Source organism: Apostichopus japonicus, chromosome 18 (assembly GCF_037975245.1).
Source record: "Apostichopus japonicus isolate 1M-3 chromosome 18, ASM3797524v1, whole genome shotgun sequence".
NCBI classification, from domain to species: domain Eukaryota; kingdom Metazoa; phylum Echinodermata; class Holothuroidea; order Aspidochirotida; family Stichopodidae; genus Apostichopus; species Apostichopus japonicus.
This window is the reverse complement of record NC_092578.1, coordinates 18,130,505-18,148,157: the sequence shown is the minus strand read 5'-3', so window position 1 is coordinate 18,148,157 and position 17,653 is coordinate 18,130,505. Positions and strand designations below refer to the sequence as shown.

At 36.9% G+C, this 17,653-nt stretch overlaps 3 protein-coding genes across 7 annotated transcripts in view; 1 reads left to right on the top strand and 2 right to left on the bottom strand.

Moving 5' to 3' along the window:
• Positions 1–1,211, bottom strand: part of LOC139959013 (uncharacterized) — a 46,486-nt gene extending 45,275 nt beyond the window's left edge. For all 5 annotated transcript variants that reach the window (XM_071956507.1, XM_071956510.1, XM_071956513.1 and 2 more), the window contains exon 1: positions 1,078–1,211. The gene's annotated coding sequence lies outside the window, so the exon portion shown is untranslated. The remainder of the gene's footprint in view (positions 1–1,077) is intronic.
• Positions 1,212–1,303: 92 nt separating this feature from the next.
• Positions 1,304–4,826, top strand: LOC139959017 (uncharacterized). Its single transcript, XM_071956523.1, has 3 exons — positions 1,304–1,442; positions 2,029–2,150; positions 2,533–4,826. Exons 1-3 carry the CDS (start codon positions 1,359–1,361, stop codon positions 2,933–2,935), a joined length of 609 nt encoding a protein of 202 aa, XP_071812624.1. The 5' UTR covers positions 1,304–1,358; the 3' UTR covers positions 2,936–4,826.
• The window catches only part of LOC139959015 (transcriptional repressor NF-X1-like), a 28,258-nt gene continuing 15,058 nt past the window's right edge, over positions 4,454–17,653 (bottom strand). Inside the window, exons 11-18 of the mRNA XM_071956514.1 lie at positions 15,665–15,744; positions 15,113–15,202; positions 14,295–14,336; positions 12,303–12,395; positions 9,880–9,946; positions 8,642–8,787; positions 7,970–8,074; positions 4,454–7,065 (exon numbers count right to left, since the gene is read on the bottom strand). Coding sequence (XP_071812615.1) covers positions 6,954–7,065; positions 7,970–8,074; positions 8,642–8,787; positions 9,880–9,946; positions 12,303–12,395; positions 14,295–14,336; positions 15,113–15,202; positions 15,665–15,744 — 735 coding nt within the window. The 3' untranslated portion in view covers positions 4,454–6,953. The remainder of the gene's footprint in view (positions 7,066–7,969; positions 8,075–8,641; positions 8,788–9,879; positions 9,947–12,302; positions 12,396–14,294; positions 14,337–15,112; positions 15,203–15,664; positions 15,745–17,653) is intronic.

Below are 17,653 nucleotides of genomic sequence, written 5' to 3'. Positions count from 1 at the left end.
AAGACATGTTGGCAGGTCGGCTGACAGTTTTAGCCAATTGGTAGTTTCGGTGATGAACCAGAAAAATATTGTTTGGGCATATCTATTTAAGTAAGATGTATAAAATCATATCCTTTTGACATTTGCATATTTATGTCATGGAAAGGAATTTACTAGATTTAAGATAAAACAATATACTGGGATCAATGCAAATCTATGTTACTAATTCTTGGCAAGTAGCAAATACATTTTGTACATCCCGCTGCATTGTGTCAACGATTTTAAATGTTTCTTGGGTGTACGATTTTAAATAGAGGTAGTATCCATGAATTAAGGGTATATGGGGCCTCTTATATTATCGCAGAATTTACTTTATTCTACATGAGTTAAATGATAACATTACTGCAGCTGCTGAAAGGGCTTCTCTTTTGGCTTATAAGTATTCAACTGGTAAAGGTGATGCAAAGGTTGGGCTTAGGATACTTGCCAAAAGTTCAATATTACTTAGTCTAGCCTACTAACAAGTAACTAAATATTAGTATTACCGGGTATTCAGCATTAAAATTTTGTAACCTTGTGTGCAAGTCTGCATTTATATTCTGATTAGACAGGTAGATGACGCCTCAGTCAAGAAGTAAAGTAAGCAAGAAAAACTTAAAGATAGGCCCTGTCTATACTCCAGTCCAGGCCCAGTTTCGGCCCATAGCATAGACTACAGTATTAATTTCGGCCTAAAAATGGTCCTAAATTCATAAATTAACAGCCACTCACTACACTAGGGCTCCAACCTCCAGGTTATAAAGTATAGACTTACTGGCAACGATTACCGAAGTTTTAGTACCAAGACCAGGCCTATGCCTACAGATTGTACTAGCCTACAGAGTTAACTGTCGACCGTTAGACTTAACTGGTTATAGGCCTACCTGTAGGCTATTTATACTCCTGTGTTATTTAGTCGCACACCCACTCCAGTCAACTTTCGATGCCACTTGAAGATTCACACATAACGTAACATAACAAAACGGCTTATTAAAGAATTCATTTGTCAAAATAATTCATTAGCCTAAAGTATTACACAATTTTTATAAGCATACTAACCGTATAACGATCATGGAAATTCAGAACACCGTCATGTTTCCTTTCAATTTGGACATTAAGATATGTGATGCATCGATGGGCGATGTCACCTGTTGTAAATATTCACACTGTTGTTTACCGTACCAATTGAGTTAACCTCTGTCGGTGCCCAACCGCAGCATTATTATAATGTGAAACCATTGGTATGGGTTTTGCTACATGAATTAGTGTAAATGTAGTATGTGTAACTGTAACTTGTTGTGTAAGATGTCTAACGTTACTACAGTACAAACTTTTTAATTATGGACGAAGAATTCGACGATAGCTCCGATGATAGGAAACTAGATCAGCAAGCCTGGAAGAACATTGCTGAAAGAAGGATAAAGGTAAGAAAGATCTGATTCCATGTCACAGGCGGTCAGCATCTCCGGATCCATTGCAGTACTAGTACTAGGCCTGTGGCACGGAAATTAGCCTAGGCCTAGATACAAAAGTCGTATTTCGTTTATGACCGAAACGTTGGGGTACTAAGCCAAGGCAAGCCAGGCTCTTTTCACATTTTTGTTAAATTATAATAATAACACTGATAACACCTCTGTAGAACGTTTGGGTGACCCAATGTTACGGTTTAAAATTGTTGCACTTGTAATCTAACATGCATAACATTTACTGTAAAGCCCATCCAGTTGGTAGCCAGTGAAGGGTTGGTATATCTTCATGGGTGCTCGGTTTGACAGGGAAGAAGGGTAGTATCTGAGAACTTGAAGGGTGATGATACATATTTGGCCTTACACATGATCATATAATGACACAGCGCACCTCAGGTGTAGTTAATCCCCACATTCACTCTCTGGTAATCGTAACACATGGTGAGGCTGTATTATATATGGTTCCTTTTTCCTGAGCTTTATTTTAACCACTACTAGCTAATAATCTCCAAAGCAACAAACACCTCATCTCCTCATTTGTTAGGATGGGTACAGGGAAGGTGTTACTAATGGCCAGGAAGCTGCAATCCAAGATGGGTTTGAAAAGGGATTTCAGGAGCATCTGAACGGTTCCTTGTTGCATGGATTTATGAGTGGCACGCTGAGGTAAGAAAAGGTAGTCTTACTGAAATAAACAAGGGTAACACTGAATAACGACAGTGTGGTGTATTGCATGTCTCATTATACACATTTGTCAATGAGCAATGTTTGAAAGATGCTTGTCATGGAAGGTATAGATGTGGATAAGTGAATTCTTTGTTATTCTTGACATAAACATAATGAATACATAAATGTCAATATTTAGCTCAACAATGGAGAAGCTATTTAGAGTTGATACAATGTACTCTATATTAATTATATGTATTATCTCTCTATATTTTTTAATCCTCTGGTTTGGTTACATTAGCCCTTTAGTATACAAGACTGTTTCATTGAGGAATCATAAACTTGTAAAACTTTTCCCTTTTTTTTATCTTACTTGATGTAGCGGTCTGTTGTCTATGCAGGAAGTACATGGCATCCCCAATCTCACTGAATCAGAAGTTTCCACAGCGAGAGAAATCCTGCAGAGACTTCAACAATTGAAAACCAAACAGCATCATTTACCATCTCACCAGCAAAGTTCAAATGCAGAGACTTCAACAAGAACATTTAATGCACCTGGAGCAACAGCTTCAAAGACAAGCTCCGGTGGCCATTCAACTAGAAACGAGCCAGCAGTTGTTGAAGATCGGACAGAACACACCAACAAAACAGTCGATGGTGGCAGCAGACATGTTAGCGATGGGATAACTGATAATGAGATGGAGATCATCAGAGGGGACTTTGCAAAACTTTCAGAGAAATTAGGGTTCCTAGATCTAGCAAAGTATCAACCGGGTGTAAGCTAGTGCTAAATCTGATGAAGTTGCTTTTGTTGACAGTATTGTTTAGTGATGCACTTTCAGAAGAGATGACCCATACATAGCAAGAGGGGGAGGAAAGATCGCTATACAGACTACTGTTCCCCTCCCCCACCCCCTGCCTTCCACCATTTATGCCATTACCATATTCACAAGAAAAGACTTCACCAATTACACAACATAAATATTGTGCCCCTCCTGAAATTGTTTGTACTCCTCCTGAAATTGTTTGTACCCCTCCTGAAATTGTTTGTACCCCTCCCTCCTTAAATTGTTTGTACCCCTCCTTAAATTGTTTGTATACCCCTCCTTAAATTAGTACCCCTCCTTAAATTGTTTGTACCCCTCCAAGCTCATACATCATGGATACAAACCTGACTGTGGAGTACTTCTTGGATGAAAATACACATCCTAAGCATCCACCAAGATCTGTTCATTTCACTTTATTTTATTTTCCTCTGCTGCTGTTGGTCTTATTTAATGGATCTTCTTCCTGCGATGATGGAGAGAACAGGGCCTGTACTCAACCACTGCTTCTCTCTCAGTATCTTAATATTTGGAAACTGGTCTTGAATATTAAAGTCCTACAAATATTGACAAATAAATGCTGTGCCACACTATAATAACTTGTCAGAACTTGTTTAAAATGTTCACTTTGCAAAGTGCTAAACATTGGAATGCGAGATATTTTTGTGTGATAAGTCTAATCATCATGCAGGTTTTCTTTGCTTCCGTCATAAAACTGGAGACCCAGATTCCTGTTTTAGGCCTATAAATGGTCAACTGTGCTGCATTACTGAAGCCAGTTATATGTTGGAAGATTTACTTTAGATTAGATTTTGGGTGAGACTGCTATAAACACAGATTAACACAATGGTCCAATCACTTTACAATAATTGTACTCAATGTGTGGAGAGGTTGTAGACCCAAAAATATAGTTTTGTCAGTTTCTGGGAAATATTTCCTAATAAATCATGTACCAATTCTATGTTTTGGAAAGTTCTAGCTATCTTGATCTTACTCCCTTTTTAAACATAAAATGTCTCAGCAACTACCACTGAGCAAGATTAAAGACCAACACATGTAAATAAAACGCAATATCAAAAATAAATTTACAATTCGTGGAATATGTATTTTCTTTTTCTCTTTTTTTTTTTGTATTTTATAATTTTTGTCAGCTTTACAATCTTCGATTGAATCATTGATTGACTGATCATTGATTGATAGAAATCACTGACACAATCATTGATTGTGAGCAAAAGAAAAAAAAAAATCCTACCTGAAATGTCTGACTATTCTAACAAGAGAAGTAAATGTTTTAATCTAGCATGAATCTTCAAGTCTGACAAAAACAAAAACTAATTGCAGAGCTGTCAGAATGTTCATAAAGAAAACAAAAGTGTATGAAGGTTACTTTACACATCATACATGAAAATGGAAAACAAATTAATGCAGAGAAAATATGAATCCCTAGTGCATGTTTACATCAATCTCCCTTTTCCTTTGAAAGAGGATCATGTAAAACATTTCTTAGGAACCATTGGCCAAAGGAACAAACATAAGCAGTGCTCCGAATGAGGTATTTAGCCTTAGGTTATCGGCCCTACCTATCTATCCTTTTTTTTTTCTTTTCTTTTTTTTGTTGTTGCTATTAATCTATAATTTCTAATTTGCTTAACCATTTATCTGCTTAGAATGTTGCAAGGAGCTTTTTAATCTTCTATCAGCCTAGTTATACTATGGCTGTATGGCAAGAAAGTTTTTAAACGTTGATATGACTGATCAAATTCTTAAAATTAGTTCCACTGGAGTGAACTGAGATTTATAAATACTTTTGTTTTGTAAAATAAATAAACAACAACCTTAAGTGTCGGCTTTCGTCCGGCTTGCAACAAAGCTTTTCTCAGGTTTGTCAAAAATTTGGGCAACATTATGTTTTCACACTAACTTCTATACTTAAGAAACAAGATTGTAAAATATTGACTTAGCTTCAAAACTTGCACCTTGGCAAGCTAATCAAATTTCACAATAATGTAACAAGATGCTAATTTAAATTGATGAGAAAGGAGAAAAAACTAATAACTTTAAATTCTCAATTCATAAGCCAAATGTCCTTTCCTGAGCTGTGCAAAAATTTTGTTTTGGTGGTTTGTTTTAAGTAGTCCCCTTCTGATCAAGGTCAAAGAGAACTTTTTCAAATGTTCACAAAATGTGGTCCAGAATTACAGGCCGTTTTTAGTCATAAATGCCAGCCTAATAAAGCAATTTCAAAGACAAATTTTTCTGCCTCATTAATACACAAAACAATCTTGTGAAAACCATTATTACAAACAATTAAATGGAAAAATACTAGCTTTTGGTAGGATTGCTATCATGGTCAGCTTGACGAGCAAGAAGTCATAGCAGGTGACGGACATCGTTAGGTCAACTTAATTGGCTATATTTTTTTTTCTAATCATTAGATGGAAAAAAGGTATTGAATCCAACTGAGCCGTTTAAAGAGCATATCTCTCTATTTTGCCATCTTTTGATGAAAACAGCCAATGGAAAGAACAGCACCAATCTTCGTTTTTTTTCTTTTTCCCAGCCATAATTTTATGAGAATTGTTTACCACAACTTCCAGTCCAGTAAAATGAAATTGATCACTGGTAGATAATGTCTGCAGGAAAGAAATTATTTGAAAACTACTGCTTAGGAAATCAGTTTAAAGAAATATTGAAACCAGCAAAGAAATATTTGATTTTACACTAAAAATGGCATTCAACAATTTACTTAACAGATGCGATATTCATTCCCTGAAAACTGAAACAGGTCAACTTGTTGCTAAATCTTTACCTTTGTTCCTTTGATTAGTCAAGACAGGGTAACTAGTATCTGATGTTGAAATTTTTGATAAGAACAAGTTTCATGACCATGATAGCTGTCAGATTATTAAAACAAATTTTAGTCAGCTGATCTGCAGAACTGCTTTAATGTAACTTGTTAATATGTTTCCTTCTTATTGCTGATTTTGATGAAAATGATGATAGAGCATAAAAAAAAGAAGAAATAAACTGGAAATTTCTAAAGTAGGGAAGCATAAATCAAAATAAAGTGGTCACTCTCTTCTTCAAGATTATTCAAGAATACCCACAGCACAGTGTATGAACGATACAGCGATGGACATCTCAGGTCCAGCTAAAGATAACAAGGTATCACGTTTCATTACTGTCTGCATTTTGTAGCGACAAGAAAAAAACTTCACTTGCAAGAAACGGAAAGTTAACTTTTTTGGAGTGCGGTTTGGGGCGAGTCTTCAATGCCTTTAAGTTATAATGGTAGATTAGGACTAGCTGAATCCGGTCGTGTGCTATACAATTTGCTATATTAAATGCTGTCTCTTGCCTACAGGTAAACTGCTATAAATATAAAAAAATACCATCCTACAATCATTCAACAAAACAAAACTTCATTAAAATTAAAGGAGTTTCAATATGTTTACAAGAAACTTAAAAATCTGTCACGATTCTCCGAGTACCAACCATGAAAGAACTCAACTGAACAAATGTGATTTGTTGATTCAGAAAACAAAATCTGGTGTATTACAACACATGAATATGCATTTTTTAAGAACCTTAGCAGGATGATCTGTGCTAAAGTCAGAAGTAAGATGAAAGAGAAATGACTTTATGAACACTCGTATCCAGATCGAAAAAAATAACTAAGGTCAACTTGAAGGTAAGCTCACTGGAGCTAAGAAAAAATGAAATTCCATGACTGATATTAAATAAATGCCAGCTGATTTTCATTTCCTGTTAAAACCAAATGCTCTCCTTTCTATGACTGTCATACTTCTTCCAGCAACGTGCTCCTTATGGAACAATCGACATCTTCGATAACGAAAGAAACTCGATTAACAAATCTTTCCATCCTTTCTCTCATCCAACGTTGACACCCGGCATGACCCTTAAATGTGTTGTTAGGTCGTACAAACATTTCGGCGATCGTCAGATAGAGAGGCCACATTCAACCAGTCCAATCAAAGTAATCCTCAGCTTCTTTTGGATGGATCTTCTTGGGTTTGTCGGGGAGACTGTTCTCGGAGTCAGAGTAAAGCTTGGTACTTGGAGACGGAGACCTACAGGACGATATATTAAAGTCACTTAAAGTGTCTTTCATTTTCTGTTCCATATGCTTGTTAAGTTAATACATGAGACAACTTTCTGCAGGATATGCTATCAAGCATATCTCGTTCCCTTAAACTGTACTATGACTGGTCAACTTTCGTTAACGATTAAAGCCCTGTGATCTTAAGCCCTCTATCAAATACATAGTAATAATAATAAAAATAATAATAATGATGATAATAATTATAACTCTACCTACTTGTTATATTAAAAGTGGACTCAACTTTATTCCATGTACTTATTCTAAACTACAGATGTATTTCTCAACAATGCAACATTAGAGTAGAGTTTCCCCCCCCCCCACACCCCCATACATGATAATGATACCCCTACAGTTCCCCTGTTCCTGTCCATCCTTACTTTGTCACATCTTGCTTATCCTGCGATTAACTCCTTGTTCCCCCTCCACCCCACATACATGATAATGATACCCCTACAGTTCCCCCTGTTCCTGTCCATCCTGTACTTTGTCACATCTTGTTTATGCTGCCATTAACTCCTTGTTCCCCCCCCCACCCCATACATAATAATGATACCCCTACAATTCCCCCTGTTCCTGTTCCTGTCCATATCCTAACTTTGTCACATCTTGTTTATTCTGCCATTAACTCCTTGTCCCCCCCTCCCCCAAGCCCTGCCCCATACATGATAATGATACCCTACAGTTCCCCCTGTCCTGTCCCGCCTTAATTTGTCACATCTCGTTTATGCTGCGATTAACTCTCACAAGACCTTGCTTTTGCAAAAAAGGTGTGGTTTGACTCGTCTACACTGATGTGTATATCTAGTTCAGATCTGGAATAGGTTTACAGTGATCGATAAACCATCGTGGTGTTTATCCTTCACCGAACTTACCTAATATCCATCTTACGGTGGTGAGGTATCGGCATGGGAGCCTTGGGGAATCTCTCTCTCTGTACGACCGCTGACAACGTCATGTTTGGGAGGTAGCTTTTATCTCTGAAATAGATGAAAAAGAAGGGTTGGACTTTTTTTTCCCCTTCTTGTAAACATTTCCAAATGAAAAGCTGTTAGATTCTCTTCCAAACTTGTCGGATAAATCCAATCTTGGTAAGTCCTGGGATCATAGCTTTAAGTCTTAATCCATTTGTGGTCACCTAATTATTCAAGTATCGACTCTCTATTTGCAGATCAAATAGAAAAGCTGAAAGATCTTTAATGAGGGCTCATTTGGTCAAGAAATACACTTTTAGGGGGTGGGGGGGGGGTGGAATAGGGTATCTAGGGAGTGGTGGCACTGCTGTCAAAGAATGACAACATATCCCATGTCCAGTCCGGCAAAGATTTCAGTTCAACAAGCAACAGTTCATCACCAAGTTTTCCTGCCCAAAACCACTTGCAATCTTCCTATTTACTCATTTAGGAAGCCAAACGATTTACACGTCCCACTCGGGCAACTATGCTAATGACCTAATCTGAGCATGGTCAGCAACCAGCGACCATCCAGATATTAACTCCAGATGAGCCTGTTTGTACCTTCTAAAAGCTAGCAATTTTTCAACTTACTTTCTAGCAGTGGCTACGACATTCCTGCTGGGGTCCTGGTCGTAACTCTGAGTTTGGCAGCCGTAGAATTCGGCCAGCTCGTGAATCATGCGACGCGAGTCCCTGTTCATGACGGGGAACTGGTGACTCCTCGTGGCAAATTTGGACTGGGAAAGAAATAGGCGAAACGGACGTGTACTCAGAAACGATACAAAGGACAAGTGGATTGCATTATTTATCGTCTCTTGAACTTGACAACCCTGCTGCATTCCAAGGACAGATCCAACCCTGAGTGAATGTGTATGAATCTTTCCATACGCACACCATGCAACAATCTCTTATCCCAGGGTGCATTTAATTGTCTGATAGTTAGCAAATAGCATGATGACTAAATGACAAAAACTTTCCCCCCATCACATCTTACAATCCTCGACCTTGGCATATCTACCGTGACACAGTTGTAAGACCTAACACTGACCTATAACCATATAGACATTAATACTGTTACCAAAAATTAACTGTTGTTGTGGCTTCAAGTTAAGCATCATTTCTGATTTCTAGTATTAATAACCTAACAATACTCCCTGAAGTAGTGTTTCTGTGGGGGCTTGAAATCGTCATGTTACAATCCTAAACCAATCTGCTTCAAGGTGTGCACGGCAAGATACAAATTAAACAAACTATTTAACTTCAAATTAGCAAATTTATAAATACCACCAGTAAACTCCTTTTGCTGGGTGGTGACTGACTAAAACACCAGATCAAAATAAATATTAATTAATTCTCAGTTCTTATATAGCGCAACTTACAATCAAGTCTCGTCGCGCTGTACTTAACCCTGGTCATTGGTAACTTGTCACACCTCCACACCAAAGGGTGCACAATTCAAACAACCTCTCCTGGGGCACCACAGTGCACCACAGCCACGTGTCTCCCGGGGGACTTCCCATAGGATGCAGCCACAAACCGGCGCACACAACTATATTTACAAGTTACCTCACAAGTCCCCATTCATACACCTGGGTGAAGAGAGGCAATGGAGATAAAGTGCCTTTCCCATGGCTACAAGGCAATGATCTGGCCAGGGCTCGAACCTGTACTCCTTAGATCACAAGTCCACTGCCTGAACCACTTGACCACAACGCCCTGTGTACCCATTGGTTTTGACAGGTGTAGTCAGTCAACAATCTGACCAGTCTAACCTTTATATAGTTACCACCAAATACATACAGATCAAACGAATGAAAAGTAAAACTTACATCTTGGACTGAATGCACCAGATTGCTCAGGCCTTTTTCAACTGAAATGATGACAGATGGATTTTTCCTGGAAGGAACAAGACAAATAAAAAAAACAGGGAAAATTATGGCTTATTTTTATATATATGAATTTATTATATTTGAATTCAGGGATGCATCTCATCAGCAGGTTATCTTTCGCGAGTTTAAGACCAATGACTTAAAATAAGTTGTAATAATGTTATTTTAACGATCCTTCCTACTTTCCGAACAATACAATGACAGACATTTGTGATTGTGGAAAGTCAGAGACATTCCAGGGGGTGATGTTCAGTCGTCCTTCACTTTGCTAATTCACGTTCAGCCGTCCAGAGACCAAATGTTGTGTTTGCTCCAAGAATTACGTTTCATGAACCACGCTACATGATCACTGTATCAAACGAGTACATACTCAGCGTTTTAATGACAGATATGTCACGATATTTATGTAAAATCAGAAGACATTCTAGGGGGGGCCATGTAACCGTTGTCTGTTTATTTTGCTAATTCACGTAATACCAACCATCCAGAGACAACGCATGCAGATAAGACCATCGCAGTAATATTCACGGTACAACAAAGTTGCTGATTGCCTTCAGTCAGAAGAAATTTGCCCAAAAATTTCTAAACTTCCGAAACAAACACAAAATCCTGTTTTAAACAGAGCGGTTCAAACACGTACAGTCCTTTATCATTTATATGTATTTCGGTATTTGTTTGACTACCTTTTGCCATTAAGACTTAGATGAAGATTCATTGTACTCGAATAAAACAAAAAAAGATTTAAAAAATATGGAGCAACGTATAGTACTTATAAACAACTGACTCTTGTTCCTCCTTTCCATCTGATATTCCAAGTCTGTGACAAAAATATCTTGAAATCAAGTCAAACATAAACTTTATATTGGAAAAAAGACTTTATCAATTTCTAACATTTTCCTACCCTCAGGCACCTCATTGCCCAAGTTCACCTGAAAATTCAGATTATCAAAGAGACACGCTTCTCAAACATGAAATAAGCCTTGCCAAATTGTTATTGAATCAATGGTCTCTGAAAATTTCTTAAAGGAGTGAAAAAAAAAAAATTAAAAATATTACTGTTGAAGTGCTGATCTATAAGATACAACAAAGCTAACTGTCATGAACATCTTTCCCAAAACAGCCTATTTTAAGAAAAAATATCCAATATTCCATTCGGGATATATCACATATTTAATGTTTCTTCACGTACAGGGCTGAAGGCTTAATCAAGGCTAACTATGACATCAGCAAGCAATTCAGGTTCTTAATATGATTTCATCCAAATATTACAATGCTAATTTTTTTGTGATGGCAATGGGTTTACAAAATGCTGATTCTAACGTATGCTCTACGTAATGCAATGTAAGCTATAATGATGGTATTGGTTTCAGAGTCACTACCTTAAACATTCTACCTTGTCGAAAATATGAAAAGCAAAGAAAGTGAAACGTTTCTGATCATAGTGGGGACTAAATGATTTGTTTACAAAATCACAGCTCCCCAGACAGGACGTTGAACCTATGATATCTAATTTGCATTTTCTATATGCTTGTGTACAAAGGCTAGAAAACAGCTGATATATTGGATTGAGAGTTGAATATTTCATCACTATTGATTAATAATGAATAACTATTGATTAATTTATACACTGAGGTAGGTAAACAAGTATGCTGCAAGTTAACCACCCCCCCTCCCCCAAGATGTCTTATCTAACAATTTGCATAAACAATTGTACCGATGATGTGTATCAAACACTGTAAACATTTTGTCAACTCACGTGGGGAAACCACACAAAAACGGAGGATTATGCTTTTAATACTCTTATCTTCAATACTAACGTAACAGGATCAAAGTAAAAAATGTGTTAAAAAAATGACCAATAGCTTCCAACCCTCTAGCAAAAATTGATGATAAATGGGTTTCTTTTTCCCGAAGCCTTACATATTACTGAGAGGATTCCAGAATTAGGAAATAGTAAAAAAAAAAAAAATCTAAAAAAATCACAAATACAGAATGTACAAAGGTTTCATATCAATGCCTGAAATTTGGAAAAGGAATGAAAGTTGAAGAAAGGGTCGCTTAATGTTTGTGACATATTTAAGGAGGACTTCATATTTAATTTTAAGCACTTTTAGAGAGTAACATGAAAAATGTCCCAAGTTCATATTAGATGGTATTTATGCCCCCTGGGAATAAATTCGCAGCAGGGTGGTTAGCTCAAAATCATGTAGTTTAAGTGACTTATCAAAAGAAAAAGAAAAAAATGATAATATTTTGGGTGTCATTTTATAGCTTTTTTTTCTTTTTTGTTAAACCTCTTCCTTCAGAACCCCAAAATTTTATATATTACAGAAGATATGCAAAAGTTCCATTAAGTAAATTACCTTGCCATATCCTTTAAAAAGTCAGAGTACTGGGGAGCACCAACATCAGGTCTCAACTCTGCATCTTTCACTTGCAGAGCTTCTGCCATTCTCCTGTAAAAATAGAAGAATATTCCATCAGGAAAACGGGCCTTCTTTGATTATTGGCCCAAAAAATAACATTGGAAGCTTAAGAAAGTAACACTGGAGCTTAGGAGGTTACGTGGGGACTTGATTCAGGTTTTCAAGAGTGTGTATGGTTTTGACAATTTATCCTTTACCGACTTTTTCATGTTTGCTAACAGTAGTTGTACCAGAGGTCATTGTCTTAAACTCCAAAAGTCACATAGTAGGATTAATATTCGGCATAACTTTTTTTCTAATAGGGTTGTGAACAAGTGGACGGTTTGCCTGAGAGAGTTGTACTTGCAAGTAGTGTGAATGGGTTCAAGAATGCTTTGCACAAGCACTTTAATCATTGTAATCAGGTCTGAGTGTTTGTGTCTTCAGTTTTTTTATTCTCTCTCTATAGGGTCCTTGATGGGGACTTAAGTGTCCCTCCTGATCCTTTTTTTTCTACTAAACTAAACTAAAAATTCAACTCGCTAACAGAAATAAAAATCTGCAAATAAGGGATATTCCGGTGGCAGATAGTGTGACATTTATATGGAATAAGAAAAAATGTTGCATATTGTTAGATGAAAAGCCCATATTATTGTTCCCAACTCGAGATATGATTGATTTGAATTTTGGACCTATTTTGGCTGGCTGTACCCTGGATCCTGCACTGGAGCCTATCACAGTGTTGGTCCCTTCCGTCATAACGGCAAATCTTTTGGCTTTCCTCGCATAATCTGTTTGTTTCATTTACCTTCGATACCTGACACATTTGGAATATTAGCTCTGCTGTCAAGGTTCTCTGTGATTTAGAAACGTTGTTTCAAATCAAACTCTTTGGTAGAAATATGTCTTTTTCCTCTGCGAATCACTGCGTTAAATATTATTACATATTTATTATAAGATATTTTAGCATTTTCAGCTTAACAGTATTAAACTCATCAGATGGATTCACAACATAACCCACCAGAAAAAAAAATTGTTTTTGAAACATTGATATCCATACAAAATGCTATGAGGATGTGGTTTTGATCTAGAGATACAGAACATTGTTCAGCATTGTTCTCAAATCATTTCAATTTTCAGCCACTGGAATATCCCTTGCTGTGACACGTTAAGCGACGTGACAAATAAATGTTTCAACAAAGGGAAAAATGCTGCAAACTGCTGGTCGAATTTTGAGCACACGACCACATGAAACTGCAGTTCCCACAAGAGTGAAGTAAAGAAATACTTAGATAATGACTGACATGTTAAAAAATAACTGTTGATTAATATTGTTTTTATTAATATTATTATTATTATGAAGAAAAGAGTTACAAGGAAAGTCTTCTGGCTTGAAATCTGTTGACTTAAATAACCTTTGACCTTCAGGGATAGCGATCTGGTTCCCTGTGCTCATAAAGGCAAATCCACATATTATGTTTAAGTTCATCAAGTTTTTTTACCATTTGGAATTATCATGCTTTACAAAGTTTCTTACAATTGACCACTGTCTTACCTCACATGACCTTTTGACCTTCACAGAATAATATATGGTACTTGTACGCACTATAAGGTGGATCCACACACCCAAGTATTAAGTTCATCCTACCTTAAAGTTTACTTTTGAAGATAAAAATGTTTACAAGCCACCCATGCACCATTACGAACATAGAAACCTTTGGTCTTTGGCAAGAATCAAAAACAAATATTAAAAAAATTCAAAAAAAGACCTTCGGTAATGACAAATTAGCCTTAATTTGATGCCTAATTACGAAGAAGCAAATCCCTACGAAGTCAACAAAGTATAAAACACATAATTTAAAGTTGAGATACTCCCACGCCACAGGAAATGAGTATATTCATCTTAATACAATCTATAAGTAGGCTTCATTTAAACAAATTCACACTCACCGATTTCTTTCGATGATGGCACACATTTCGTTACACTCCAAACTGAAAAAGAGAATTATTAATATTGTCTTTATTATTATTATTGTGTTTCATATCATAATGTTTCCTCATATTATACAATTTTTTTTGTTTTTCTTGGGGGGGGGGCATAAAAAGTAATACACATAAATAAAAAGTAATACACATTAGCTGACATTCAATGAGGAGGTTTTTGTTTTGCAGGTATAAGCCTCTATAACGAGCCATAATAATGTTTTTTTTTCAATTTGGGTGGAAAATGTTATTGATGAGGAAGATGTACATGTCCGACAGAAATTGTCTCAAATTTGTTTTACTTTGTCTGTCTATATGTTTGTGTGGTTATCTGTCTGTCTGTTTATTGTTCCTTCTTTCTTTTTTTCTCGTCAGTCGAGTGAGATCAAATCGACAGCGTACATGTGAACCAATGTAAGAGAAGTAACATGAAGATCAAAACCTGTTCAGCTGCTTAGCATCGGGAGAAATAACCAACCAATGAATTGACAATCGAAGATTATATTGTAAGAAGAAGTTTTGTCAGTACCTATAACAGCAATGTCAGCTGTGGACGCTGATTGTACGTCCAGAGGTTCGAAACCGGCAAGGAAGGTCGTAATTCCACTGTAGGCGTTTGTCACCTGTTTCGAACAATACTAGTCCTGTTTTTGGTGACATTTTGCCTTATTCTAGAGATCAAACATGATGCTAACCAACTTGAGATAGATAGATAGACAGACAGACAGATAGACCAATCAAATGTTAGCATTTCTGATAATTCAAATATCGCTTTCACTACTTACGTTTTTCTTCCCCCTGGCATCATTTCTGTGATATCAACTCCTTCGGTTGCCTTTAGATCGTGCATCTTGCTAGCCATGACGGAAGATGTCCTATTAAAACAGTCATGTGTAGGGTGGAGGGTGGAGGGTGGAGAGGGGGAGGGGGTGAAAGAGACCAACAGAAAAAGATGCATCAATATGACAACTGAGAAACTTTAAAAGTAAAGGTGTAACAATAGGTCAAATCGAGTTGGTAAATTTTATAAATTAAGTCACACCTTCATTCATCTGCTATGGAAATTGTTGTTGTACACCTCAGCGATGTGATAATATCTGCTTTGAAAAAAGTGAAGGGCCTTTTACAACAACGACGATCAAAACTTCCTTCCGTTTTGTGACACGATTAATGCAACAAAAAACGTTTCCTAACTTTACTGACGACCCGTTAGATAATGGACGTTTTTAACGAACACAGAGTAACACCAATTTATCAACCCGAGGAACATCATGCTGAAGAATTTATCATTTTACCTATCATTTTTTTTTATTTCTTTATCATTTTAATTAATTTACCTCTGCAGCTGGGTCTCGTCTGCTCCACTCATACACATCACCATCCCTGAGAGGTTGCCACACGCACACTTTAATTCAACCTGATATAAATAGAAACAGAACACTTTGTCATACATGATATAGACGAAAAACCAAGATGAAATCCAAAGGAAAACTTTTTCACAAGAAATTCGTGTGAGACATTTTGAATGGTAGAATAAGAAGGAAGGGCAGTGACCGGGAGGTCGGGTCAAAGAGGGCGCACAGTGTTATTCTTTTACCAGGACTTTATAGGCACGGTAGAACAAGGTGCTAAGGTTGTGAGGAGACAGGTAAGCGAGGAGTGAAGTAAATACTATGGTTCAGGAGGGGCGGACAGAAGAACCAGGGGGGCTAGAATCCCTGGTAGGCTCTCTTATGCTACTACACGTACTGCTAGGCATGGGAGAAGAGGATACCGTGGCATTACCCCTAAGTCCAAACATATCTTAAAATAGTCAAATATACAGAATTTTGTAATTTTTTGACATCTTCAAGTTATTTTTAGATTATCCCTTTTGGGTTGATTGATTTGATACCAACCATTGTTTTTTATTTCTTTAATGTAATAATGTTATAGCACAAGAAGTAGTAATTCTAGCTTACCTTCAGATCAAGTTTTTTTCTAATGTGAAATCGTTTTGTTTAGATGCTCTCAAACAGAGATTCCGTAGATAATTATACTATTTTTGAGGAGCCCTTTCCAGTCAAGCCCCAAATTAATTGCTTCAAATTTAACATCCCATAAACGGGCTAAGGTTGGTTATAATGCCTGAATTTAGTTGAACTAGTTCCTTCCATAATGCATTTTCCCCAGCATTCCTAATTATTGACATAAATTGACTGCAGGTGTGGGGGGAATGAAAGTGCCGAGTAAAAGGTCAATTTATGAGCTGCATATGACAGTTAAGTCACAGGCATATAATTTTAAAAACTTTTGCCACTTGCTAAACTTTGTAAGTGCAAATATAAATCCAGTGGCTAAAATCAAGCTCTCTCTCTCTCTTCGGCGTTTTCCCTGAATTGCGGCTCACATGAGTTACTGCGCAGGCTTTTGAGCACAGCAGCCCAATAAATATATATTTGCCGATAATTAGCAGCGATACAGGGCTAACATTACTGCAGGTATCGAAAACATGCCAATTGTTTGACTGACGATAGTTATTTATTAACTCATCATGTTTAAATTCTAACTGAACCCTACGGCAAAAAATTCCAGTGCCTTTATGGCGGCAAGACCCAAGTTTCTAAGCCACTGGACCAGACTTAAGTTTTGTAAGTAACATTATATTAAGTTGATTCGTTTCACTATCACATGAACCAATGACCACTCAAGACACACAAAATTGTTGATGTTTGTAAAATGACACCATTCTCGTACCGAAGACCTTAAGTTTACCTATAAATAATTCTGGAAAGAATACCTACCTCAACAAATCATACTAAAGGCTTTAAGAGACAGAGTAGAGATTAACTGTGAAAAGCGTAATTGGTTCATTATCTCTGACATACGATTCACCAAATCACGTTTGACAATCCAATTAGCGCTGTACGGAATTAAATCTCAACTTTGACATTCAATGTGAAAATTTGGGGGCGAAACAGACATCGTCATTCACAGTGCTTTTACGTTGATAAATGAAAGTTTAAAAATAAAAAATAAACGATACCATGGTGAAAAACATTTCTCTAAATTCCATTCGATTAGAAAGAGGTACTACCGTTAGTACTATCCTCACCAAAGGAATGATACTTATAATCCACTGAAACCAAATCTTAACCGCCCCCAATTCTCTCCCAAATCGCCACCCCTACACCCCCCACCCACTAGCCAGAACTTTGATATATGTGAGTATCTTTAACAGTGACTTCAAATTGTTATCACATTCCAGGTGGAATCATTTTCTAGCTATCTTCTAGGGGAAGGTAACCTTTATCAGTAAGCTCTGCTTACAAATTAAGAAAGAAAGC

Bases quoted from the DNA above. Each gene is read 5' to 3' on its own strand.
- LOC139959017 (XM_071956523.1), top strand. From the start codon at position 1,359: ATGGACGAAGAATTCGACGATAGCTCCGATGATAGGAAACTAGATCAG. The intron at 1,443-2,028 runs GTAAGAAAGATC...CTCATTTGTTAG, and splicing joins TTGCTGAAAGAAGGATAAAG to GATGGGTACAGGGAAGGTGT. The intron at 2,151-2,532 runs GTAAGAAAAGGT...TACTTGATGTAG, and splicing joins TTTATGAGTGGCACGCTGAG to CGGTCTGTTGTCTATGCAGG.